The sequence below is a fragment of the Pseudopodoces humilis genome, chromosome 9, assembly GCF_049639895.1.
Source record: "Pseudopodoces humilis isolate 2021_Gansu_Grassland_sample_001 chromosome 9, ASM4963989v1, whole genome shotgun sequence".
NCBI lineage: Eukaryota > Metazoa > Chordata > Aves > Passeriformes > Paridae > Pseudopodoces > Pseudopodoces humilis.
The window spans coordinates 26,844,051-26,867,075 of record NC_142208.1 but is presented as its reverse complement, the minus strand read 5'-3'; the positions used below and the strand labels follow the sequence as shown (position 1 = coordinate 26,867,075).

The 23,025-nt window shown below is 37.2% G+C and overlaps 1 protein-coding gene across 5 annotated transcripts in view; it reads right to left on the bottom strand.

The window, feature by feature from the left end:
- Window positions 1–526: 526 nt before the first annotated feature.
- Window positions 527–23,025, bottom strand: part of SHOC2 (SHOC2 leucine rich repeat scaffold protein) — a 61,877-nt gene continuing 39,378 nt past the window's right edge. For all 5 annotated transcript variants that reach the window (XM_005520733.3, XM_088059600.1, XM_088059602.1 and 2 more), the window contains exons 4-9: window positions 11,718–11,848; window positions 8,812–9,000; window positions 7,394–7,516; window positions 5,122–5,259; window positions 4,520–4,637; window positions 527–2,658 (exon numbers count right to left, since the gene is read on the bottom strand). In XM_005520733.3, coding sequence (XP_005520790.2) covers window positions 2,450–2,658; window positions 4,520–4,637; window positions 5,122–5,259; window positions 7,394–7,516; window positions 8,812–9,000; window positions 11,718–11,848 — 908 coding nt within the window. In that variant the 3' untranslated portion in view covers window positions 527–2,449. The remainder of the gene's footprint in view (window positions 2,659–4,519; window positions 4,638–5,121; window positions 5,260–7,393; window positions 7,517–8,811; window positions 9,001–11,717; window positions 11,849–23,025) is intronic.

Genomic DNA, 23,025 nt, shown 5'->3' with positions numbered 1-23,025 from the left:
CTGGCATTGCAACAACCATACTAGTACAAAGATAGTTGGAAAAAAATATCTTGTTTTTAATATAGTAATGAATTAAAACATAGCTTTATTTATTCCTGTAAGTGTACTGAAAAGAATAGTTTGTTTTTAAGTGAGTGTAACGAGCACTATTTTGGAAGCCAACTTCTCCACAGGAATTTATGTGAGAGTGGGTCAGCTCCAATCATACAGTCATTAACCATGTACCTTAACAAGGTGAATAATCAACATATTTACAAACTAAACAAATTCAATCCCTTGAACTCTTATAAAAACGGGATTGAGGAGCAGACAAGGAATAAGACCAAGACATTTGGAAACACAAGGGGTCGCCGCTTTTGCTTTAAGGAACCATATTAATCAAACCAGTTTCCCCCTTAGTGACCTGAGGGCACAAACACAGACTTTGTAGTATATTCAGAACTTAGATTACAGTCTTGATACTAAGCATTTCAGCATCTTCCTATTTTAACACCTTAGTGCTGAGAAAGATTAACTCAAGCAGAACTGTAAGGAACTAGCCTTTTATAAACTAAAGTCTAAACTGAAAAGCTACAGTAGATGTAAAAAAGAAAAAATGGGAAGGGGGGGAACAACAGAGAGAGTGTGTGAGAGAGAACAGAACATTACTTAGTAAAATCCAGTGACATCTACAATAGTTTTACAGCATGTTTAAGCCCTCTAAGGTTTTATATCTCCACCTGCCTTCCATTTAAAACTTACTCCTTGTTAATGAAAAGACATACAACAAAACAAATTGCAACTAGATCAAGGAAATATGTCTAAATAAGCACACCTGAAAGCCAGAAATAATATTCCCGAACTTCTGCATGTCAAACAGATTTCCCATGGCATCCACTGATTTGATTTTGTGCAAAAAGGTACAGTCCTGTAAGTCACACCACACCAGCAGCAATTCCAGTGAATATAAACTGAACAGTTCTTGGGTAACCATGGAATGCGACTGCCTCAAGTTCTTACCCTCCTGAAAAAGGACAACTGGCCCTGCAAGTGCAGCAATAGTGTAAATCTCCGTGAAGCATCTTCTACCTTCTAAACAGCCAAGAAATTAATGATAAAATTCAACGTCCACTACTTACAGTGCTTCTCTTGAGCTACCAACATCTCTGCACAAATGAAAAAGGTGCCTCTTTTTTAATAGATCGGTTTAATACTGAAACAGATAGGATGAAGTTAAAAAGGAATAATCAAGATACTGAACTGAATATTTTGAAGCAAGTGCCCCAGCTGTGGGGAAAAGTGCATTTAGTTCAGCAGCAAAACAGCACAGTGTGAAGATATTGTGCTTGGACACAGAAGTTCCATAATGGAAGGAGGTACAAGGCAAGTCAAGATATAAAACCATAGTACATTGTTAACCAACCTTAAAACTTACATATATTGCAGTGTTTAAAAGTAAGACACATTCATTTATTGTACAAGGTCTATAAGGAATCCTTAAAATTTCCCGTTGTAGTTTATGACTCAACATTGTAATAAAAATGTACATATATATTATTTCCTTGTCACATAACTGTACTGTTAGACCTCATGGACTTGTTACTTCACACAATGAAAACCGCTCTTCACTGAGGATACTCCACATTTTTACCAATCTGAAAAGGTTTACTTGTGCTAGAAAAGACCAAACGCAAAAGGCTCAGTTCAGATATGTTATGCCTGCAACTGATAACTCAGGGAAGCAAGACTTAAAGGAATTCAAGCTTTTTTTTTCTTTTCTTTTTGTTTTGACTGCATCCTTTTCACCTGCCAGTTGTTCTGATGAGTATGTTTTTAGTATACAAACTGGTTGATAAAAATTCATCAGCAGAGGCATACAAATTCTAGATATGATTGATTAAAACAGAGCAAATCAGAATAAAACAAAATCCAGTGATTTACTCTGACTGTAAACAATATAAAAACACCATTTGCTTCAAATCTCAAAATAAGTTAAAAGAAAATCCCATCTTCAGGGCACGTGACCCTTTCAGGTTTTGAAACCAAAAAAAGGGGGGGGTGTGAGGAAAACAGAAAAGTTCATTATATAAAGGTTATACATTTCTCTTAACTGAAAGTAAATCTAAGCAAAACTGGTTTTGTCCCTTAAATTTCAACTTTGAGTTCATTGGCAATTGCTTCAAATGAACTGGCATTTTCAGATTATTCAGATAACTTCCATCAAGATCAGCAAAGAAAACTTAGACAAGCATTTTTACAGAATAAAAAAAAAAAATCTAAATGGCTATGATTCCTCTATTAGCAGAAACACATAATGCAGTCTTAAATTTGCCTTTTTATATTATTTATATATTTATATATATATAATATAATATAAACCACATATATTATATTATATATACATATACAGACAATTACAACATTAATGCAGTTTGTATTTTGTACAGTGTATTGGACAAGTCAATGAGCATCAGACCATGGCACGATATGGTCCCTGCATTTTTAGGAACTGAATGATGAAGGAGGGTCCTCCTGCAACAATCTGAGGTGGAAGGTGGCTGAGCGGGCAGTTCTCAATACTCATTATTGACAGTTTGCTGCAAAGAGCCAGCTCAAAGGGAAGGCTGTGCAGATTGGGGTTGTCATTCAAATACAGTTCTTCCAGATTCTCCAGTGTACCTGGTTAAAATAAAATAATAACTAGTAGTAGTATCTCTCCGATTCATGAAGTTTATAACTTTAAGACAGAAGCTCTAAGTACACTTCAAGACTCTTTCCTATACAGAACCTTGAGTAAGTGAGATTCCTGTTCTCAAGCACTGCAAGTTCTATTCAGCAGTACCTAAGCAAGAATCAGCATGATTTTGTTTCCTTTAGGAGGTTAGTGCATCTCCTTTAAATAATAAATGAACTGCAAATAGAGAGAATAAAAGAACTGAGAGGGACTTCACCTTAGCCATTCAAGAGCTATGCAAGTACAGGCAACATGGAACAGCTATCTAGTCAAAAGTACCTAGGAAATACTTACACCATACAGGATCTATTCTCTCTTTAAAAATATCTATGTCATTCCTTTCATGTAATTAGAATCTATAAATTAAAGACCCGAAGCCATAACTGCCATGTGCCACAGGAAAAAAGCAGAAGAGTGTGACTTCTCTGCACAGAAAGATTAACTTATGAATTTATTAAATGGAACTAACAAGTGTGAAAATTTTTTCCTGAATTCAAATTTTACAGTTTGCCTCTACTACAGATATTGCAATACAAGTTAACCAGAAGCTGGAAAACAGATTAATTTCTTTTTAAGACTTCCATTCCTCCTTTCAAAAACATATTAGTCTTCCCCAAAATATTCCCCACCTTCCAATCTTTTATACCATAAACATCTCCTATAGCCTAAGAGAGTATTTAATATTTCATAAGTGAAAGCAGTAGGCAGGACTCATGGCATGGAAAACCAACTAAAAGGAGAAGCTATAGAAAAAATGATGAGAAACAGTTGATAGCATGATACATGAAACAGTCACACCTGACAATAAGTAACTATTCTCTCATCTGTGAAGACAACCAGCTTTGTTAAACAAGCTGTACTCCTACAATGGCATTTTAAATGTTCTTAATTATTTTAATTCCACAGCATCCAAAATCTCTCCATTAGCTTATAAATTACAAAGCTTTGGGTTCAGATTATTTTAATTTTTTCTCACATTGTGGCACATACAAGATGAGCAGCTGTAATGGCTCCTCACCAAAGACGATGCGAGAGACAGACCACGCCACCTTCATCTGCACATCACTGTTTCTGACTACATTTTGCTTGGTGTAGTTTGTCCCATCATTTTTTCCTCCATAATAAGCCCAAACTATAAGACTTTAACTTAAGTCTTCAGAATCATACTCTGGACTAATACTGTGGAGACCAATTATAGAAGAAACATGAGCTCTCAGTTTCAGATGCTCTGAAACTCACCTAGTCTGAATGTCTCAGGTAGGCCAAAAAAAAAAAATCCTATCCCTTTCTTTCCTTCTGTAGATTTCCTCCACTTCCTTTTCTAACCCCATCAAGGTGAAAAACAATATGAGGGCCTATACACAAAAGCAGGTGCAGAAGGACTATCAAGAAGAACATTTGCTTTAGCAGTCTACACCTTACACAAGGGGTTTGTCTACACCATGGCATTACAGCAGGATCAGTGCACTTCTTTTCTCTAAGAATAGATTCGTGAAGTTGAGTCATGGATAACACAAAAATTGTGGGAGAATTTGGAGATAAGGAATGTCACCATTACAAGTTGGTGTGTGTTCAGCAGCTTTCTGCAGCTGAACTGAAAGAAAATAGTGCATCCTTTCCGCTGCAGTTCAGCAAGATAAAGATTGTACACTCCAGTGCTGTTCCTGTGGCACATACTTTACATCAGGCTGTACATATTTAGAAGTTTCAAATTAATTTTGTGGCTTTTACTGATGAGCAGAGTAGCTGGCTATGATATGTGCTTTGCCCAGACACACTGCATCAAATCAGACCATGGGATCTTACCAATTTCCTCAGGAAGGTGTGTGAGAAGGTTCTCTCCAAGCCCAAGGTGCGTCAGATTGGTAAGGTGACCGATTCCTCTGGGAAGGGTGGTCAGCTGATTGTTAGTCAGAACCAATTTCTAAGGGAAAAACACATTTTTACAAATTAACTTAACGAGTTTTGCTTGGAATGACAGCAAATAACAAGATATGTAGCTGACAAATCAATGGATTCTGCTCCCCTGAATTTGAACAAGAAAAATTTCAATCATTCAACAACATTTCAAATCTCTATTAAGCATCACTGGATGTAAAAATAAAAAGGTGTCTAACAAAACACATGCCTAAACATTGAAGATTTCATGAGTGTGACTGAAATAATTCCTGGGGTGGTACTGCACTCAAGGTACAACAGTTAAAAGCTTCAAAATTTTTTTGTTGAGTATTAACTAATAAAGCTGGGGAACAGTTAATGGGGACTAATTGTGGATGAAGTTGCACAAGACTCTTTTGTTTCTATGTCCAGTCTCAAATAGCTTCCACTCATCCAACAAGCTGCAATTAAATCAACATGGTGTAAATAAAGGACATTAAGATGTTTATCACAACCAATTATTGTTTCACCTGCAGATCCTTGAGGTAAGCTATTTCATTTGGCAAGGATTCCAGTTTGTTTTCCTCTAGATCTAACTCTCGGAGTTTCCGCAGATTTCCAATTCCATGGGGAAGTTTCTTTAGGAGATTGTTTGACAAGATAAGAACCTCAAAAACAAAACAAGAACCAAACAGAATTTCAGCAACACAGTGAGTACATAACAGATTTAGATACATTTTTTTTTAATATTTTCAAGCAATGAAATTACAACATTAGCATACATTTACAATACAGGAGTAGTTGAAAATTTATTAAAAATAAAACAAGTCAGTGATTTAACTTTTTTTTCCAAGTTTTAATGATACAAATATATACAATTGTATATAATGTATATATACAAGGATATACTGCTTTCAAATATTATTTTATGCAATAATAAATGCAAAGCAAAAACAATAGAAACTTTATTTCTTCAAATTACCAAAGAAAAACAATTTCTTCCTGATTTTGCCTATCATTTTTGTTATGCTTCCTTATAGCCATCTCATAATCATGTTTTTACATTATTTGCTGCGCTTGCCAAATTCTCCTTAAAAAGCTTAGTACTTCCTCCCCTCCCTATGCCACTTTGGTTAGGAGCAGCAGCAAATAAACACACAGATGGGAGCACCCAAGCAGAACACTGGCTTTCCAAAACGGGCTACCATCACACACCCACACCTACTACAGTGCTGTCCTCCTGTTTTTCTGCTCCCTTCTGAGTTGCATTATAAATACCCCAGGTTCAAGAAGTGTATCCTTATTTGCAGGGTCAGTTAACAGAGTTATTCATTACTCCACAGGGAAGTTACCAGGGGTTACACTAATATACCATTTTTCCTCCAGAGAAACCCTGCAGTTCTTGGAAGTAATCAAGCCTCATAAGAGCACCTTGAGTATTCAGGTAATTAATTACTGATTAAACAATGCTATTATTATCTAGTTCTTTAAGATCTACATGAAACATGAGGATGTGAAAGAGGAGCCAGTGTGGACCCTTGTGCCAGCCACACACAACCAGCCAAGGTTGTAAGTGCCTGTCTTCTACCGATAATCCCGACTCTCACTGGCTTCATGCCATGTGAAAACACCACAGGCAGGAACAAAATAAAGACTTGGTGAGAATCAAAGTGAAAATCAAAGTGAAAAAAAGCCAGTGCAAGAGGATTAGCACAAGCAGCATTTATGCAGTGACCTTCGTTTATGCACTACGACATGCACAGAGCAGTGAGAACAGTAATGTTATAATCGCGTATCAAGAAACAAAAGCAGGAACAGACAATATTACCTACGTGCAATGCAGCTGACTTAGCACTGCTGTGGGAACCCTCACTTTTGTGTAAACACCGCCCAAACAGCCCTTTGTATTTGATTTTTTAATTACAGAGAAACACAGTGGTAACAGGTCAGCAGACCAAGCAGCTCTCCAGCTTCAGCAGCCGACAGACCACCAGCAAACCCAGCTGTCAGAGGTTACTAATTTCCCAATCATATCAACAACAGCCTTAACTTAAAAGGGAACTAGACTATTAAGTAACCATTACTCTGTTATAATTTTTGCCCCACACTACAGAAATAATTAAATATTCACAGAAGAAGCCACACTGGAAATTTGCAATTTCAAATATGGCATTTGTTACAGTTCTTTAACAAATTTTTCCCAGCAACTCACAGAGCCTACACAGTCCCCTCAACTGCCCAAACAAGTACCTCTATCTTTATGTCCCTCCAAGGCAATAATTTGTCTCTGCTGATGGTACCCTGAGAAACAGGATGAGGGGACAGAGCAGGTTTAGCTCATGCTTTTAACCTACAAGTTCCTCCCCCTCAAAGGCTGAGAATTCCCACCTGTCTGCCTACAAGGTTCACAGAGCTCAAGCCACCCCCAGCTGTCAAATATTTAATTATGTTTTTCTGATCTCTGCTGCTTCCATGCTGGTCTCCAGGAACTGAACCAAGTTCAGCAACATTGCATTTACAACACTAATTCGTGAAGAGAACAATTTTCTTTGTACCTGGCTGAAACTATAGCTGTACATACTCATACTATACCTGTGCACATTCATCAAGAGCCTAAAGAACAACATTCAAAAGCCACTGACAACAGCCACAAACATGCAACAGGGGATTTAACAGCACAGACACACGTCTTTATTTAGCTTCATTTGACCCAAAAGTAACATTACTTAAACCTGAAGTGGAGAATCCCTATATTGCAAGCAACACTTAGCTGTTAATTTATACCCTTTATACTCTTCTCACCTCAAGAGAAACAAGCCCAGATACATCCTCAGGGATTTTTGTGAGCTGGTTAGTCGCTAAGTTCAGTTCTACCATACTTGTCCAAGTCCCAAAGTCCAGGGGGAGAGATGTCAGCTGATTGTCCTGTGATTTAACATATCAAACATTTAGGGTCTGCCCTTGCAAGAAGCTGGGAAGGCATCTGACAGATTAAACAAACTGCTAACAGAAATACTTCATAACAACATTGTCAATAATGAAATAAGAAGAATAAAATGTTGGCTACTGGACAATTTTTTTCAAATTACACCAAATATTAGTGGTACCAATCTAGAGTTACAGAATTAACTCTCTGTTACTAATATGAACTGAAGTGGAAAAATTAGAAGCACATAATTCTCAAGATCCCACCAAGTGGTTAAAACAATTTTTTGTTCTATTTCCGCTGAATACAATGGATGGTGGGTTCAAGAAAAGAACAGAAAGTTCACTGCAACTTACAAAGGTGCTATCACCAAATGTTTGAATCCTAAAAAATATGGAGTTTAAAAAAAAAATCCAAACAAACCGATCAAGAGAATAAACACCACTAATAAAACCCACCAGAACCCACACACCAAACTCTGCTGAGGAGAAAAAAACCCACCAAACCCACAACCGAAAAAAATAAAAAAAACTCCAAAACCCAAAACTCCCATATACTTAATGGCCAAGAGTAAAAGCATCTGAAATTGCTCTGAACATGCTACTGCTCAAAATAGTTCTACAATATTTGATTTAGACCAGACACCACAAAATGTTTTAAAAAATGGTCATACAAATCTCTGGTAAACAGGCAAAGTTAAAAATGGGTATATGATAAAAACTGGACTTAATGCAAATTGAGGATTCATTTGTGTCAAACTGTATTCTAAAACAGTAGCTGAGCTTAGCTACTGCTCAAGCATTTCTTGAAATAAATCTGTTCATAGAAAAATATCATCTATTTTCCCTACTTTAACTGTATTAGCACACTTGAAAGTTCTTTTTCACTGCCGAAAGTCTCTAGACTTAGGTTTTGAAATACTAGATTAATAAAAATTATTTTACATAATTCTCTTTATAATGTAAACTGTAACAGTGTCTGAGGGAGAATAAGCTAATCTACATGTTTGTGTCCCATGTGGATATTCAAGAACTTTGCAGCCAGCTTTCTTATTTTCATTGTTCAAACTCTAGCAAATGTGCCAAAATCTTTACTAACAAACATAAAGACAAATTAGTAACATCTTGATAGCACAATTTTAGACTAATACAGAATTATTTATATATGTGACAGCAGCAGCATCCACTTCAGCGTGATAAATTCATTCCTTACATTATTAAGTCTGCCAGAATTCACAGAGCAGCAAACAGTGCTTCTCATTGATTTTACACAGTAGCATGTTTCTGTGCCTCACCTTCATGTTCAGCTTACTTAATACTTTAGCTCTAGAGAAAATTCCAAAGGGGATTTTATTGATGCGGTTGTGCTCCATATTGAGAGAGTAGATTGTGGAGAACTGGGACGGGCCACCCACAGGATAGGACTGGAAGCAGTTCCTGGCCAATGTTAAACTAGTCAGTTTGACAAGGCTGGATAAAAGACCCTGTAGAAAGAAGAAAACCACCCAAGAACTTAGGACAGATTTATTTGAATGAATCACTTTTCCCTTATGGGTCTAATTAGAAATGTTTTTCCCCCTCAAGTCCATCCCCTGAAGACGTGTTGCAACACACAAACCAGTGTTAAATTTGATAAAACTTCCACCAGCAACAACCTCTGCTCACAGTCATCAGCCACTACCTTATTTCCCCCTTCCTCCCTGCACTCTGACAGATACAAAAAAAGCAAACATACCACATTTAAAAGCACAAGTTTGGGAGGTTTAGTAACTCTTTTCTCCTCTGAAAGCAATTTTTCTAACATCATATTGCTCCAGGAGCGCAGGGGCCATGTGTCCATCCCCAGCAGCTGTTTTGGCTCCAGCAGCTCACCCACATCCAAACTGGGCTCAAAGAAATATCAACCCCACACAATGGCTCCCAAAAGAGACATTTGATAATTCCAGTACAAATCCTTGGTAACTTCATAAAAATCCATATTGTGATCACAACTTGTCAGTGTCTTGTAATTATATAATAATAATAGTCTCAGTTAATCAGACAGAGAAAAAGAATAGGATGGGTTTGAAAATTCAGTTGTTCTTTCCTTTTTCTAAAATATTCCAAAATAGTTACTGCTCTGCATTTTTCCCCCCTCAAAAAACAAAAAGCAAGAAGCCTGTAGTTACACTGGATAGCAACAGCTGTCCATTGAATCCAGAGTTCCATCTCTCTTGACAATCTAATTAGATTCCAAAATCCCAGCAGCCCATATCTCAGTTTATCTGTTAGTTATGTGCCAAGCACGTTGCTGGAACTGTGGAGATGAATAATGAGATCTAAATTACTGCTGAAGTGTCACCTTTGCTTATTACTACACCAACTTGAATCCAGCCCTATTTGCTTAAGTATTACAGAAATTGGAGATTTATTCAGTATTACATACCATAAATAATGCAACATCTGCAATCAGGAACGAGCACTAACAAGATAATGATTCCAACCATATTCCTAATGTCAGTATTTGTGGATTGCAATTTGAGCTCCATATTCACTATAAATGCTTTAAGAACATGGCTTAGCTGTTTCACCAGGAAAGCTTTGGCTGCTTTTATAAATAGTTTATTAACATTATGGTAAATAAAATAGCATCTAATAGGGACTTATCTACATGCACTGGCTAAAACTTTAGACACTGGGGGCATCTCAGCAAATATCAGTGAAATATTTCCCCACTACAGCTAAAATAATGGATCTTCAAATCAGTATTAATCTAACCTAATCATTAATTAGTATAATCGTTGGTTAGGAAATCTTGTTTCTACCTATACTTTCACTAACAGATATTAGTCCTAGGGTTAGGCAGTCCCTGAGCTCTAACACATTTTACTGCTTCAGATGGATCTTGGCATTTTAAAAGCTGGTTTTAAAGTCTGCTTGTATACCAAAAAAATATCTAAAATATGTCAGCTAATTCACTCTAATAGCCTAGAGTAATTAAATGCATTTGAAGGGAAGCAAGAGAGCTTTGGCAGTACAAAGAGAACAATGCTCTTACATCTATGAGAGCTGTGGCAGTGCTGCCTTCTTCCAGCCCATCCTTTTACGATAAAAATATTTATTAGGCATTGTGTCAGCAGCTTCAGCTATGCTTTGAAATTCAGAAATTTCTTCTACAAATACAGTTCTTTGTCTTATAGCACAACATGCTTTACTTTAAACAGATTACACTATAAACTATACACTTCTGTAAACTGGAGAGTTAACATATCATTGGCAAATATACCCGAAGAAAGCAGCACATCACAAAGGTTTGTATTATGACTGAATGTGTTTTAAAGCAAGTAATCATCCCTCACATTAGCTTTTTGTAATTACACCGTTGTTGCTTTTGTAACATGTCTGGGTGGGGTGGGCTAGCTTAGCTCTCATCCTAAAAGCAGCCTGGTGGCTTTCACTCTAGCATTTTCTTCAATTATACTCTTGCCCAAACATTTATTAAATTCTCTGTTTCAGTCTATCATTGCTGAGCTCAGAAATTTATCTGAGGAAAATCAGTTACTTACTGCTCTTTGCTGTTGTAAATGATTTGCCTACATTTTGCCTACATTTTTTTTTTATTTATAGTTTGCTATATACATCTTTAGATAACCTTTTAACTTGTAATGTACTAGTACTTTAGATGACTTGGGGTCATGGGGATGACAGCTTAGGAAAGCAGTTTACCATAATTAAAACAGAAGAGACTATAAACTTTATGTTGTGTCATGAAGTTTTCATCTTAAAAGCTTCTAAAGAAATTGAATAAATATCCAAAATAAGAAGCAATCACATCAGATTTTTTTTCTGTCATCTGAGCAATTACTTCCAGGCACTAATGCTTCATGAAGCAGAAACACTGAGAAACGCTTATCTGGCTTGAAGGGTGGGAATCTGAACTCATAATTTAAGGTTTTCTAAAGATACAGGACAGCAAATACAATCACATGTGTTGCTCCCAGTTTTGACTCAAGTTGTATGACATTAGTCCTTCTATACTGCTTAAATATACCTCTAATATTTACACAATTAACATAATTCAAATGCTTTTAAGGTTAAAACAAAGCGTGTTCCTCAGAGTTAAGATGCAAGATGAAATAATTTCCCGTGTTCCACTCCCATTATAAAACACTGATGCCCTCCAGCAGCATTCCCTCCCCAGTCCACTCCCTGTACTCCTCACCTCTGGTAAAGTAGAAATGTTGTTGTTCTCCAAGTTCAGCTCATCAAGTTCACTGCATTTTGCTAAAGACTTGGGAATTGCTGACAGCCTATTGTACCTCAGGCCAAGCCGACTTAGACTGGACAGATTTCCTACGGGTAGAAAACAGGTGTTAACATACTGTGAGAATCACACAAACACACAGAACAAGGTGTGACTTTTGATTCTTCTGCTGCCTCTCACCCTACACTTCAAAATTTCAAAAGGTGAAATGGAGCCATCATCCCAAACAGGATATACACAGGTTTCCAATGCTGAAGTCAACCATGCAGAAGTACACAGTGCATATTAAATATTATTCTGAAGTTCTGCATAATATGATAAGCAAGCAAGGGTTATGTCCCTACTCTAAAAGTCCTTCTATCCTGATCTTTCTATTAATAAAACATACTATCATTTTCCAGATGTCCCCAAAATGACTTTTTAAAATTACAGACAGTATCATTCAATGCCATGACTCATATTACCAGAACCTGGGCATGCATCATACATCTCAGATCCTGGCAAAACAATTTCCTCTGCAGGGAACAACAACCCCACAGCTTTACCATCCTCCAACAGTAATAAAGCCTTCAATAGGTGATAGGAAAAACCCCAAAATGTCTACGTTTTTGAGCGATACTTAAGGAAAAGTCTGGCAGGAGTCTACAAAAATCTGGACAGTAGTGCATGTAAAAATATTTCTGAATATTGCTAGGCTGATGATCCCAGTTGATATGTCTTTCTCTCAGGGAATAAAAATCTTGAGAAACTTACAACTTGAAAATTTTTCATCTGAATCTCCCTTTAGCTCCAACCTTTACCATCAAACAAGTACTAAAGACCAAAACCAGCTGCTCAAGGATGTTGTTGAACTATAGGGTTCTGGGGCATTTAGCCTCTCCTGCAGGTAGCAAGGCCGTGAACTTCACTGAAAAGCCAGCTGTCAAACTGTACAAAGAAACTTGACCTCTGGTTCACCCTTAGTGTCAGAAAAGGTGTCTGTGCAGGTGTGGACTTTGCACCAGGGAAGCTTAGGAACACAAGCAGTTCCTTGCTGTTTCACATTCACTTTTACAAACACCCATGGCACAACACCTTTGTTCTGCAAACTGAAGTACCAGAAAGATTAGAAAGGAAACACAGGATTTAACAAATGGTAGAATGAATAACCAGAAGTAATTTAAAAAGATGAAGGGGGCCTTAATATGTCCAACTGCTCATTACGTGAAGGCTGTATTAGTGTCTATGCATGTGCACTTATACAAAGGTTATGGAGCACAGCAAAGAAAGGAGTAAATGTAGATAATGTCAGACAGAGAAAAACTTCCAACAAAGCAAATGGCAAAATATCTCTTTCCTTAACCTGGTCAAAATATACAGTAAAAATGTCCCTATATCACCAAAGAGTTGGAAATGTAGATAACAAAAACTTGAAACTGGAAACAATGTTGTATGATTTGCTGTAGCTTCTAAAACAGAGAAGTCACAAGAGCAGTGAAAGTAAAACAAATTAAAAAAGCACCAAAAAAAAAATAGAAAAAAAACCCCTTAGCTCCCCCACAAAATTGCAACTGAAAAAAAATCCAAAACCTGCAAACCCCTTAATAGAGAATAAAAATTACCTACATCTCACAGATCAAGAAAAAAAGAGGATGAGTTTTCAGTGCATATCTGATAATTATCTAACAACAAATTCTTGGCAACAAATTTTACTTAGTACCATCAACAACTAAATGTAAGTCAAAACATGTAGCTACACACCATTACTTAACTAGTAGTATCTTCAACTGGGATTTTGAGTTCTATTTTTAAGGTGCTGGATTCTAAGCAAGTTTAAAATTATTTTTTATAGAAGCAGCAAAGAAAGTCTTCACTTAATTGGAAAGAGGCATTTAAAATCCAAGGCTATCAATACTGTACTTCAGTGCACAAATCTTCATCTTTTCCTGTTGAATCCTGCAATCCATATACACACTAAAGAGAATAATTAAGACATATTCTGATCCTACGGTCCACTAGTATAAAGACACAGATTTGTACCTCACTTAGCTATTTCATGCTGTATTTGTGAGATCAAGTATTACTGGCTGAATAAAAAACTGGCCTCACTTCACACAAAAAAAATTTCTATTGCAAGGCTCCAAGATCATTAGGATTTGCCACCCTAGGGATGAGCAAAGCGTACCCTGACTGTATTTCTCTGAATTGTTATTTAATATTTTACTAAAGAATGAACAACAAACTTTACACCAAGTAAGATATAAAGCTACTATTCTTTTCACTACCTAAAACAAGCGCTAGATGCTGATCTGGATTTTTCAGGCAAAAAGGATGAACAGAGAAGCAGACAGCGTGATGCCAACTGTTGCTTAGCAATACAACATTGCTGTGCCAGTTCCAGATTGTGAGCACAGGCTGTATGTATATGGCTCTGTTCCTACCAGCAATGTGGCATTTCAGAAAAATGAAACAAGACAGCCACTAGAGAGAGGCAAAATGTACCATAAAGAAGAAAATGACACACGTTGGCGATCCTCATGACATTATCAGAAAGGAGGCATAAATAGCAGCTCCCAGTAACTCCTCCTTATCATAAGTAGCATTTCTTAATAGAACTTTATCACTGTTTCTTTACTAGATGTCTTTCTTCTCCATGGGAAAGGCATACAAAGGCATAACAGAAGACACATCCCTGTGTGTACCATATTCCTTATGATTGTTTTACACGCCACAGCACTAAATACAATTACCCCTGAGGACAAAACCAGTATGACTTCAGCTGGAGCTGCATCAGCAGCACCTCTCCCACTGCTGCTGGAAGGACTATCCTGGGCCCAGCTGATGCAGACAACATAAACCACTTTCTCATTTCAAGCCAGAATTTATTTACATCCAATTTACAGCCACTCAGTCTTCTGTCAACAAGGCTCAGATACCTTCTCATCCTCCAAGTACATACACACACCTCATTGTGAATGCATCAATGTGTGAAACCCTTATCAGCTTTTATCTTCACATGCTGGACAAACCAGATCTTAGTCCCAGCTTCACAAAACAGTATGACCCTTACAGCTCTTCCCTCTGCCCAGTGTGTTCAAGTTAACTTTTCTTTTTAGCAGGAATGCACCAGTACAATGTCAACATTTGCCTCCATGGTCCAGGGGCCAGCTGAAATGAAAACCACTTGACCAATTGTTTTACCACAGAAACTGTTACAAGCTTCTCAGGATCACATTGGCTGCACTGAACCATCAAATGATCCCACTTACAGCTCCCTGAGCTCAGCGTTACCTAGCTGATACTCATATTTGGAGTTGCTTTACAGTGCTTTCACTCATCTTCCAGCCCAGCTACTGCTTTCCCAGATGGAACAGCACTAGGTATCTGCTGATGGGCTGTCAGGTTAGATCTAAGGAATAAGTCAAGGAAGGTAACAACTGATCATGATCAGCTCAGCCAGACTCTCATCAGGATCATCTGCAGTTGTACTTTAGTCACTGAAGCTGTACCTCAGCAGCTCCCCTGAAACAGCCCCTTGCAGGTAATGACTCAGAAAACACTGTACTAGATGTACGTGACAGTTTGATAACCACAAGTGAAAGCAGATACCAGCAGGAAAAACAACAAGCAAAACCCTTTCCAACTTTTTTTCTTAGAGAGCCCATTATGAAAATCCTTGTAAACTCAAGTGCCTTATTCATTGGTACTTCTAAAAATAAGATCACAAAGCCTGACGAAGCCCTAAACTTACAGCAGGCCTAAGCAAGTCACTGAAAAATTGGCTTAGTTCAACTTTTGTCAGAAACAGTCACTCTTGAGAAGCAGGTTTCACAGACACCTTCTCTCAGGTCCATTTTCTCACCAGCACAGTATTAACACCCATGAGCAGACCCCAGCTTCAGGGCTGAAGTAACCTAAGCACAGAATTAATAATCCCTTCACTGAAGTGACTTTATATCTTTCTCAGGATTAGCTGCTTCGTTTACACAGAAGTGAATAAAAAATCCTTGGAAGCACGCAAATACAGAAATATTAAATTAAACAGTTACAACAAAAGGGATGCAAAATAGATTGTTTAATTAATTATTTATTAAAAGTACTTCAAAAATATTAATCAAAGGAAAAACAGGTGTTTGCCAATCCCAAAACAAAGAGAAGACAGGAAATAAAGCAGGAAACAATGCTAACAAAACAATATTTTTTTGTAAAGACCACCTGAAGTGGTCTCTACATCTCTTTTTTTATCTTGATTATCATCAAAATCAAGAGAAAAAAGAATTAGCAATCTGAATAATATAATGAAATACAAATTCCTAATTCAAAGTCCTACCAGTGCTTTTTAAACAGAGTTACAAATGCTCTCTTCTTCTCAGATTTGCCACACCTCTTCCTTTCCCTCCCTTAGTTAAAATAATCCTTCAAATTCCCTATCCTTAGATGAAGGGTCATTATTAATGTGAAACTTAGTTCATCTAGCTAATTTGCTATCAGGACCAGTTGCTTTCTTTTAAATAAACCAACAGCATCATATCAATTTAAAATCTGTTCACTAGAGAACACATCTACAGATAACATTAAAAAACACAAATTTAACTTATAAGAGCTGTGCACATCAAAACCCCATAAGATCATAATCAACAATATACGTGAACTTCAGCACACAATAGAAAATTGCAGGAACTTGCTACAAACAACATGGCACTATTCAGTATTTCAGAGGGTCTAACTTGTATAAATATTCTTAGATTTTTATTTGATTCAACTTGGCATACAATGAGCAGTCACCTACCTAAACTAAAAAGAAAAAAAAGCTAAAGAACATGTTTTACATGGTCACACGTTATTTCCTAGAGTGCCATGTGCTTAATTCACTGATGGATCTTCTAGCAAAGAGAAACTGCTGGTTTGCACACAAAAGATACCAGCTGTCATTTTTAACTAACTGGAAGCAAGAGGTACAGCCAAAATTAATCATACTTTTTTTTAAAAAAATTAAACTTGATGTCACTTTAAAAAAACACACATTAATTAAATTTAATACACTACATGGTATTAATCTTGCAGTGAGAATAACAAAGACGATAATACAAAATAAATTTCAAATTGTATGGGAGATAGTAGACGTGCTAGAGATAGGCAGTTGTGGACAGAGATTAAACACTGCGTTCAGATATTTCAACAGTGGCTCCTGGTCTAAAATAGCCCTGAGTCAGAAGATGCCTGTACCATACTCTGTACTTATTATATAGTAGTTTTCCAGATGTTAGCCAAACTCTGTGACAATTTAACTGTTTAACAGATTTTTAGGTGAAAGGAGCTATTGGTGTGTTTAATCTAATGTCTTATCAGAAAGCAAACCAGATCCCCTGATAGCTGTAGAGTAAAACAAAAGGCTTCAGATAAAGTATTTTAACCTTCAGTTGCACTCCACAAGCAGAGAGCAACAGCACAAAGTGACTGGTCCAAGATAGCCCAAAAGAGATCTCAGTGATCTTGTTGCAGAGGAAACAAGAACAAAATCTCATAGTCATTATTCATCTGGTCTGGGGGCACCTTCTTCCTAAACCAAAGCTTGTAGGTTTGTATGAATTTTAATTTGTCTCACTGATCATCATCTGAAAGACAACAAATCCCTTCTACAATCCCTACAGCCTTAATGTTTCACATGGCTGACACCCTAGAAAAACTGGGAATGGGACAGAAAGATGATGGGTGTGGGAGGGCAACCACTCTTAGCAGAACTGCAGAAAAGAAAATCCCTCCTGACTACCAACTACCAACTATCAAAGCCAAAGCATGAAACGGAATTATTCTGTTCCAAATACAAAAGTATAGTTAAACACAATACAAAGTTTGACTTAATTTTACTGCTTTAACAGTAAAGTGACTTTTAGTGTATTTTAATTTTTCTTTTCAGACACCAACACCTCCTGATATACTAGGCAGGCCAGAGTAAGAGGCAAAATCAAATTCACAAATTACCAAAGTCAGCAGGGTCCATCATTTTTTGCCCTGCTCAAACCAAGGAGTATTATCCTCCCTCTGCAAATTCTAGGAGTTCTGATGAAGATAATATCTATTAGAAAATTATTTAACAATTTAAAATTAGTCTTTACCACCCTTATGAGTTTAAATGCTATCTGAATTGAGCAAAGAGTTCTCTCTACTTTCAGTCTAACACTATCATCCAAAGACAGGTTTTCCCTCATTATATCAATACTAAAACACTAAATTATGACCGTATTGGCAGTCAATTATCTCCCAACTCTGATTCCAGACTGTAACATTGCTGACTGTGTGAAAGAGGAACACAAGATACTTAATGCAAAACTTAAGCAACAGAGGCTCAGGTACCCAACATGCACCACACACACCTGCATAAGGCTAGAGAGCACAAACTCTTAGTGACATGTTTCTGAAGCTAAGCAATGAAAATTCAACTTAAAACTCATTTAATATGCATTCATCAAAATGTATGTAACTCACAGACCTGCTTGTCTCAATTCTGATGCGTTCCTTTGAATCACTCTTCCCTCGTGCCAGCTTCTCACATAAAGAAAATAAGATTATAGGCTTTTTCTTTCTGCAGTATACTAATCATTCCAAAAATGCTGAGCTGCAGTTATAATACATCCGTACACATTGGTCTCCGCATCTAATTACTGTGTGATGGTACATGCAATCACTAAAATAAACTGTCCCCACTCTGGTCTTACCAGGATGAATATCCAACCAAAATACAAAATAAAAAATACTTTCATAAATACATTGAATCAATAAACTCAGAATTAATTAGCCACTAGAAGCTATCCTAACCTTTAATGAAAGCAGTACGTATGTATTTAACTATATTGGGTTTGCACGGAAAATGTATTAATTAAAACATAAAACGGAAATTATAATTAACTGAAAATTTTACAAAACTACAAAAACACATTGCAACAGAGACAAAAACAACAGCTGGACCTTATTTTGAATTATCAATGAAAGTGTTGCATTTTACTCAATTCACACTGCATACAGTAAGACAAAGCAACTGAAATTTATTTTATTTAATTTTTCATTAGTAGTGTTTTTATTTCCTTTTCAAATGACTATTTAAAGCTTTCCTGGGAAATTAAAGATTTATATAAGTGTAAATCATATTGTATGAACAGTTTATACCTAACTGGCAATGCAATAAAAACATTAACCTTTCCTAAGTGAATGATGTGTTTAATTTTTTAAGTCTGCCCTACTATACAAAGCAAACATATAAATTGTACAACACACAAATGTATCTTTACAATTTTAGCTAATTACGAAATGTGAGAATTATTTTATGGAGACCAGGGTTCCATTTTGTATCTTCCCTGCAGATGAACACTGTCCAACAGCAGATGCTGGGAGAAGCTATGGAAAGGGGAAAGGCCACCCTGAAACTTCCCAAGGGGTGAGGGAAGATTCAACAGAGACTTCCCAAATGTAGAAGCAACTGTTACAATTTTCATCTGCATAACTGCCATGTCACACTGAGAGCTTTAAGCATCTACATCAACCCATGCAAACACTGAGACACAAATGACCCCTGCCCTTCACATGCAGTATTGTCTGATCTTCACTAGTGTGAGGCAACACCTCACAGCCCCATCCCTGCCCTTCTGAACTTAGATTACAAAATGAGCAAGTCACTTCCCATTTACCCTCTACGTGCCATTTTCCAGTCAATTTCGCTACTTTACATTTACTAAATCTAGAATTGAAGGCAACAAGAACCAGAAGTTTTCCTTAATGAGACCACCACGAGAACTAGACAGTGCTTAAAGTAATACAAAAATTAGAGTATAAAAGTGGGAGCCACTGCTTTCAATCAGATAAAGAAAAGGCTGAACTCATTGCAATTGCCCAATACTAGCAGAATCCACTGACAATTACAATTGACAGCATAGTCCAAGAAGAAAATCTTAGACCAAGCACTGAATGCTGATCAGCTAGCGAGCCTAAGGAAACAGGCTTGATGCCACAAAGCACAGAATGCTCACTGACCAAAGCACAAAGTCATACTTAAATGCTGAGAATGTGAATATTGTTGTGAAAGCTGGAGCAGAAGCCTCTACACGTTGTCCCATCAGAACACTGAGTAATTAATAGCATCAAACCCACCAGTCACATCTGAACATTGCCCCTGATCTGAGAGAGCTGCAGGTGCTCAGACGTTTCAGAAGAAGACTCCTACTTTTGCTAAACCTGCCAAATTTAAAATACCATTTTAAAGTAGTTACACATTTCTTCAGAAATATCTTTACTTCTAGGGACTTAAAAGTTCTCAATCACAACTTTGCATAACCTGAGCCGTACCAATTCTGTAAGTCTGGTTCTGCTCAGCACTTCATGTTTTATCAACTGTAGGTTTAAAGAGCACAACAGTGCTCTCAGAGCTACACTGGGGTTAAACAGGTTAGAAGCATTGTTTGAAGCACAATTTCAACCAGCAAAACCAATACATAAATATTATTTAATTTCGTGAAAGTCATGATTTCAGCTTCTGAGCTATAGTGCCACAGCCAAGGGCAGGAGGGTAGTGCAGAGCTGTAAATACACCTCCTATTTTCCTAACCATCTCTTAGGAAATGTGCTATGTCAAACACTGGAAAGTGTGTCCACTGACCGAATTTTTTGTGCTTTAAAAGTATAATTTTGAAACATTTACAACTGACTATTCTTTTACTAAAATTTGTGTTGCCTTAGATGTCTGTGAATATGGCACATTTGACTACAATCAAACTGCACATGCAAGCACACAAAACTAGAAAATTACAAAGCAGATGAAGAATCTGGTATTTTTAAAAGCTGTAACTTTGTTTCTGTTATATTTCTTTCTCCAAGTTTTTCTCTGCTTTTACATATGAAATTGTGAACACATTTGTACAGAAGGCTAAAATTAAAAGTTCAAAGAGGGAACACTCACAACGTGACATGTGCAGGACAAAATTATCTAAGCTATCTTGTAATCCTAAGAAACAATTTACTCCACCCAAAATTTGTTTTCAGTCTCTAAAGTTCAATTAATAATTTTAATATAAATGGTATATTGTTCACCTTCTATGTAACTTATGGATATGAGCGTGCTAGCTAAGTATACAGAGATAAAACACTGTGTAAATAAAAGTAGCTAACAGTTCCACCACCCTCCAAAAGAAAAAAAAATCCAAAAAGCCACCAGAACATGGGGGGTGGTGCAATCTGCAATGAAAACACTAAAAAGCTACAATCCCACTATGATTTTGATTCTGGGCTTGAGATTCTCGGAATGTGCTAAGCCATTTCACAAAGCTCATTTTTCTTACAGGAAGTGATCTAATAGAAAAAGTACTTTACAATTTTCAATCAACAGAAATACAGATATGAATGTATCAAGCCAATATCTATAAAGCAAGGCATTAGGTCACTTCCTGACAATTAATATCTAAAATCGACATTTGTTACTGCACAAAAGCATGCTTCTAACAGCATTAATTGAGAGAAGAACTTGGTATTTTTACAGTGGGTATATTGGCTCTGCTACCTCTGTAATCACTGCTGATGCATAATCCCTTCCCTGCCACTCCCCTGCATGTCACCCTCACGTTCCTGTCTCACAGCTCCAGCACATCTCAGTACATGCTGTTAGTTACCAAACAAGCTTTTTTCAAAAATTTGGCAGATTCTGCAATCTTTCTATAGTAAAACCAAAACTTGTTAAGATAGTCCAGCAGCTACTTTAAGAGGGTTTTCTGATGGAGGGGAAGGAAGGGGTCCTTTCTGAGGGGAGGGAAAATTAGAAAGCAGAGGAGGCTGTTTGTTTTTCAAGGCAGTGTGACAAAAACATCCTTCTCAAGAGAAAATGAGGCCTCCATCAGAAGGGTGTAAGTGGGGGAGGAGGGGACAGACCCGGCAGTAATGGAAAGTCTGGTCCATAACAGGAGGCTCATGGGCTCACAGAACATCAAATATTTATAACGAGCAAATGTGCTTGGTATGTTTTGTCCCTGGTCTGTAACCCAGAGTTTGACTGAACTGAGAGTCATTAACAGCACTCATACAGTGAGCACCCTGACACCTGGAAGCGTGTAAATGTTGCAAGAAAAGCCAGTCGTGGCAAACACCCAGGAGCAGGGCAGAGACAGAAACTGCAGCGAGAGCTGGCGAGGCCCACGGGCCGCCCCCAGCCGCGCACGCAGGCGGCCACGCGCTTGACTCACCAGGCTTTTCTCAGTACTCAAAGTTTCTCGCTGAACAATCCCAACCACGAAGCAAGCTGTAATCTGAAAATCATGCCGCAACTTGCTTTCATATGTTGAACCAAAACTGCAATGACTAAGAAATAAAGCCAATGTTGCTGAACTGGCTACGGCTGCCTTTTCTGCAGCGTGCATAAATGTAGGCTGATCATTATCATTTAAGATGGAACCTAAAGTTTTTCCCTCCACTATTAAATTCTGTTTGCAAACCACATGAGGCAAAAACACGGATTTCTGATTTTAAGTTCTTACTTAAATACTTTTTTTTAAAAACTTACTGTTTACAAGAGAGGCTTTCCAGTGGAGTAAAAACTGAACTAGAGTAAGGTTAAGGACACGATGGCTCACTGCTGTCTCCTACCATTATTCAGCTGTCTTTGGTGGTTTCTTGATCTCTAAAACATTGATATTCAGCTCAGATAAGCATGTAAAGAGACAGCTACCAACATTTAAAAGCAAGTAACTTCTAAACATTATAAAGACAATGCAGGGGGAAAACTAAACAAAGGAAATAGAAATCCAGTCCAACCAGGTATGAACTTGACTCAAAAGAAACCACCTAAGCTTACAGAAACTTTCTGAAGAAATAGATGAGTCCAAACTATCTTGATTGAAGAGTGAGCAATTTCCTATCCATCACAAGTGATTTAACTGCCTAATAACTTTGTGCTTCTCCTACCCAAAGACTTTTCCCTGTAAGGGAACAGTCTTGCAGCATATTACAAATGAGATTTTTCTGGTCCTTTGAGAAGTTTGGTGACTACCAGGCACTAAACAACTTTGTAAATCATACTACTACTCTGCACAGGAATTAACTGCATTAGTCTATAAGCTTTGAATATGGAAATCTCACACTTGCTTAGAGAATTTTTCCCATAATTAACAGTTTATCCAGGAAACTCACTCCCTAAATGTGACACATACACTACACATAAGTGTTATGTAAAACAACATTCAGCAAGATTTATAAAATAGCAACAAAAATAAAGGCTGCACTTATGAATGGTGTAAGTTAGACGCAAACTCCA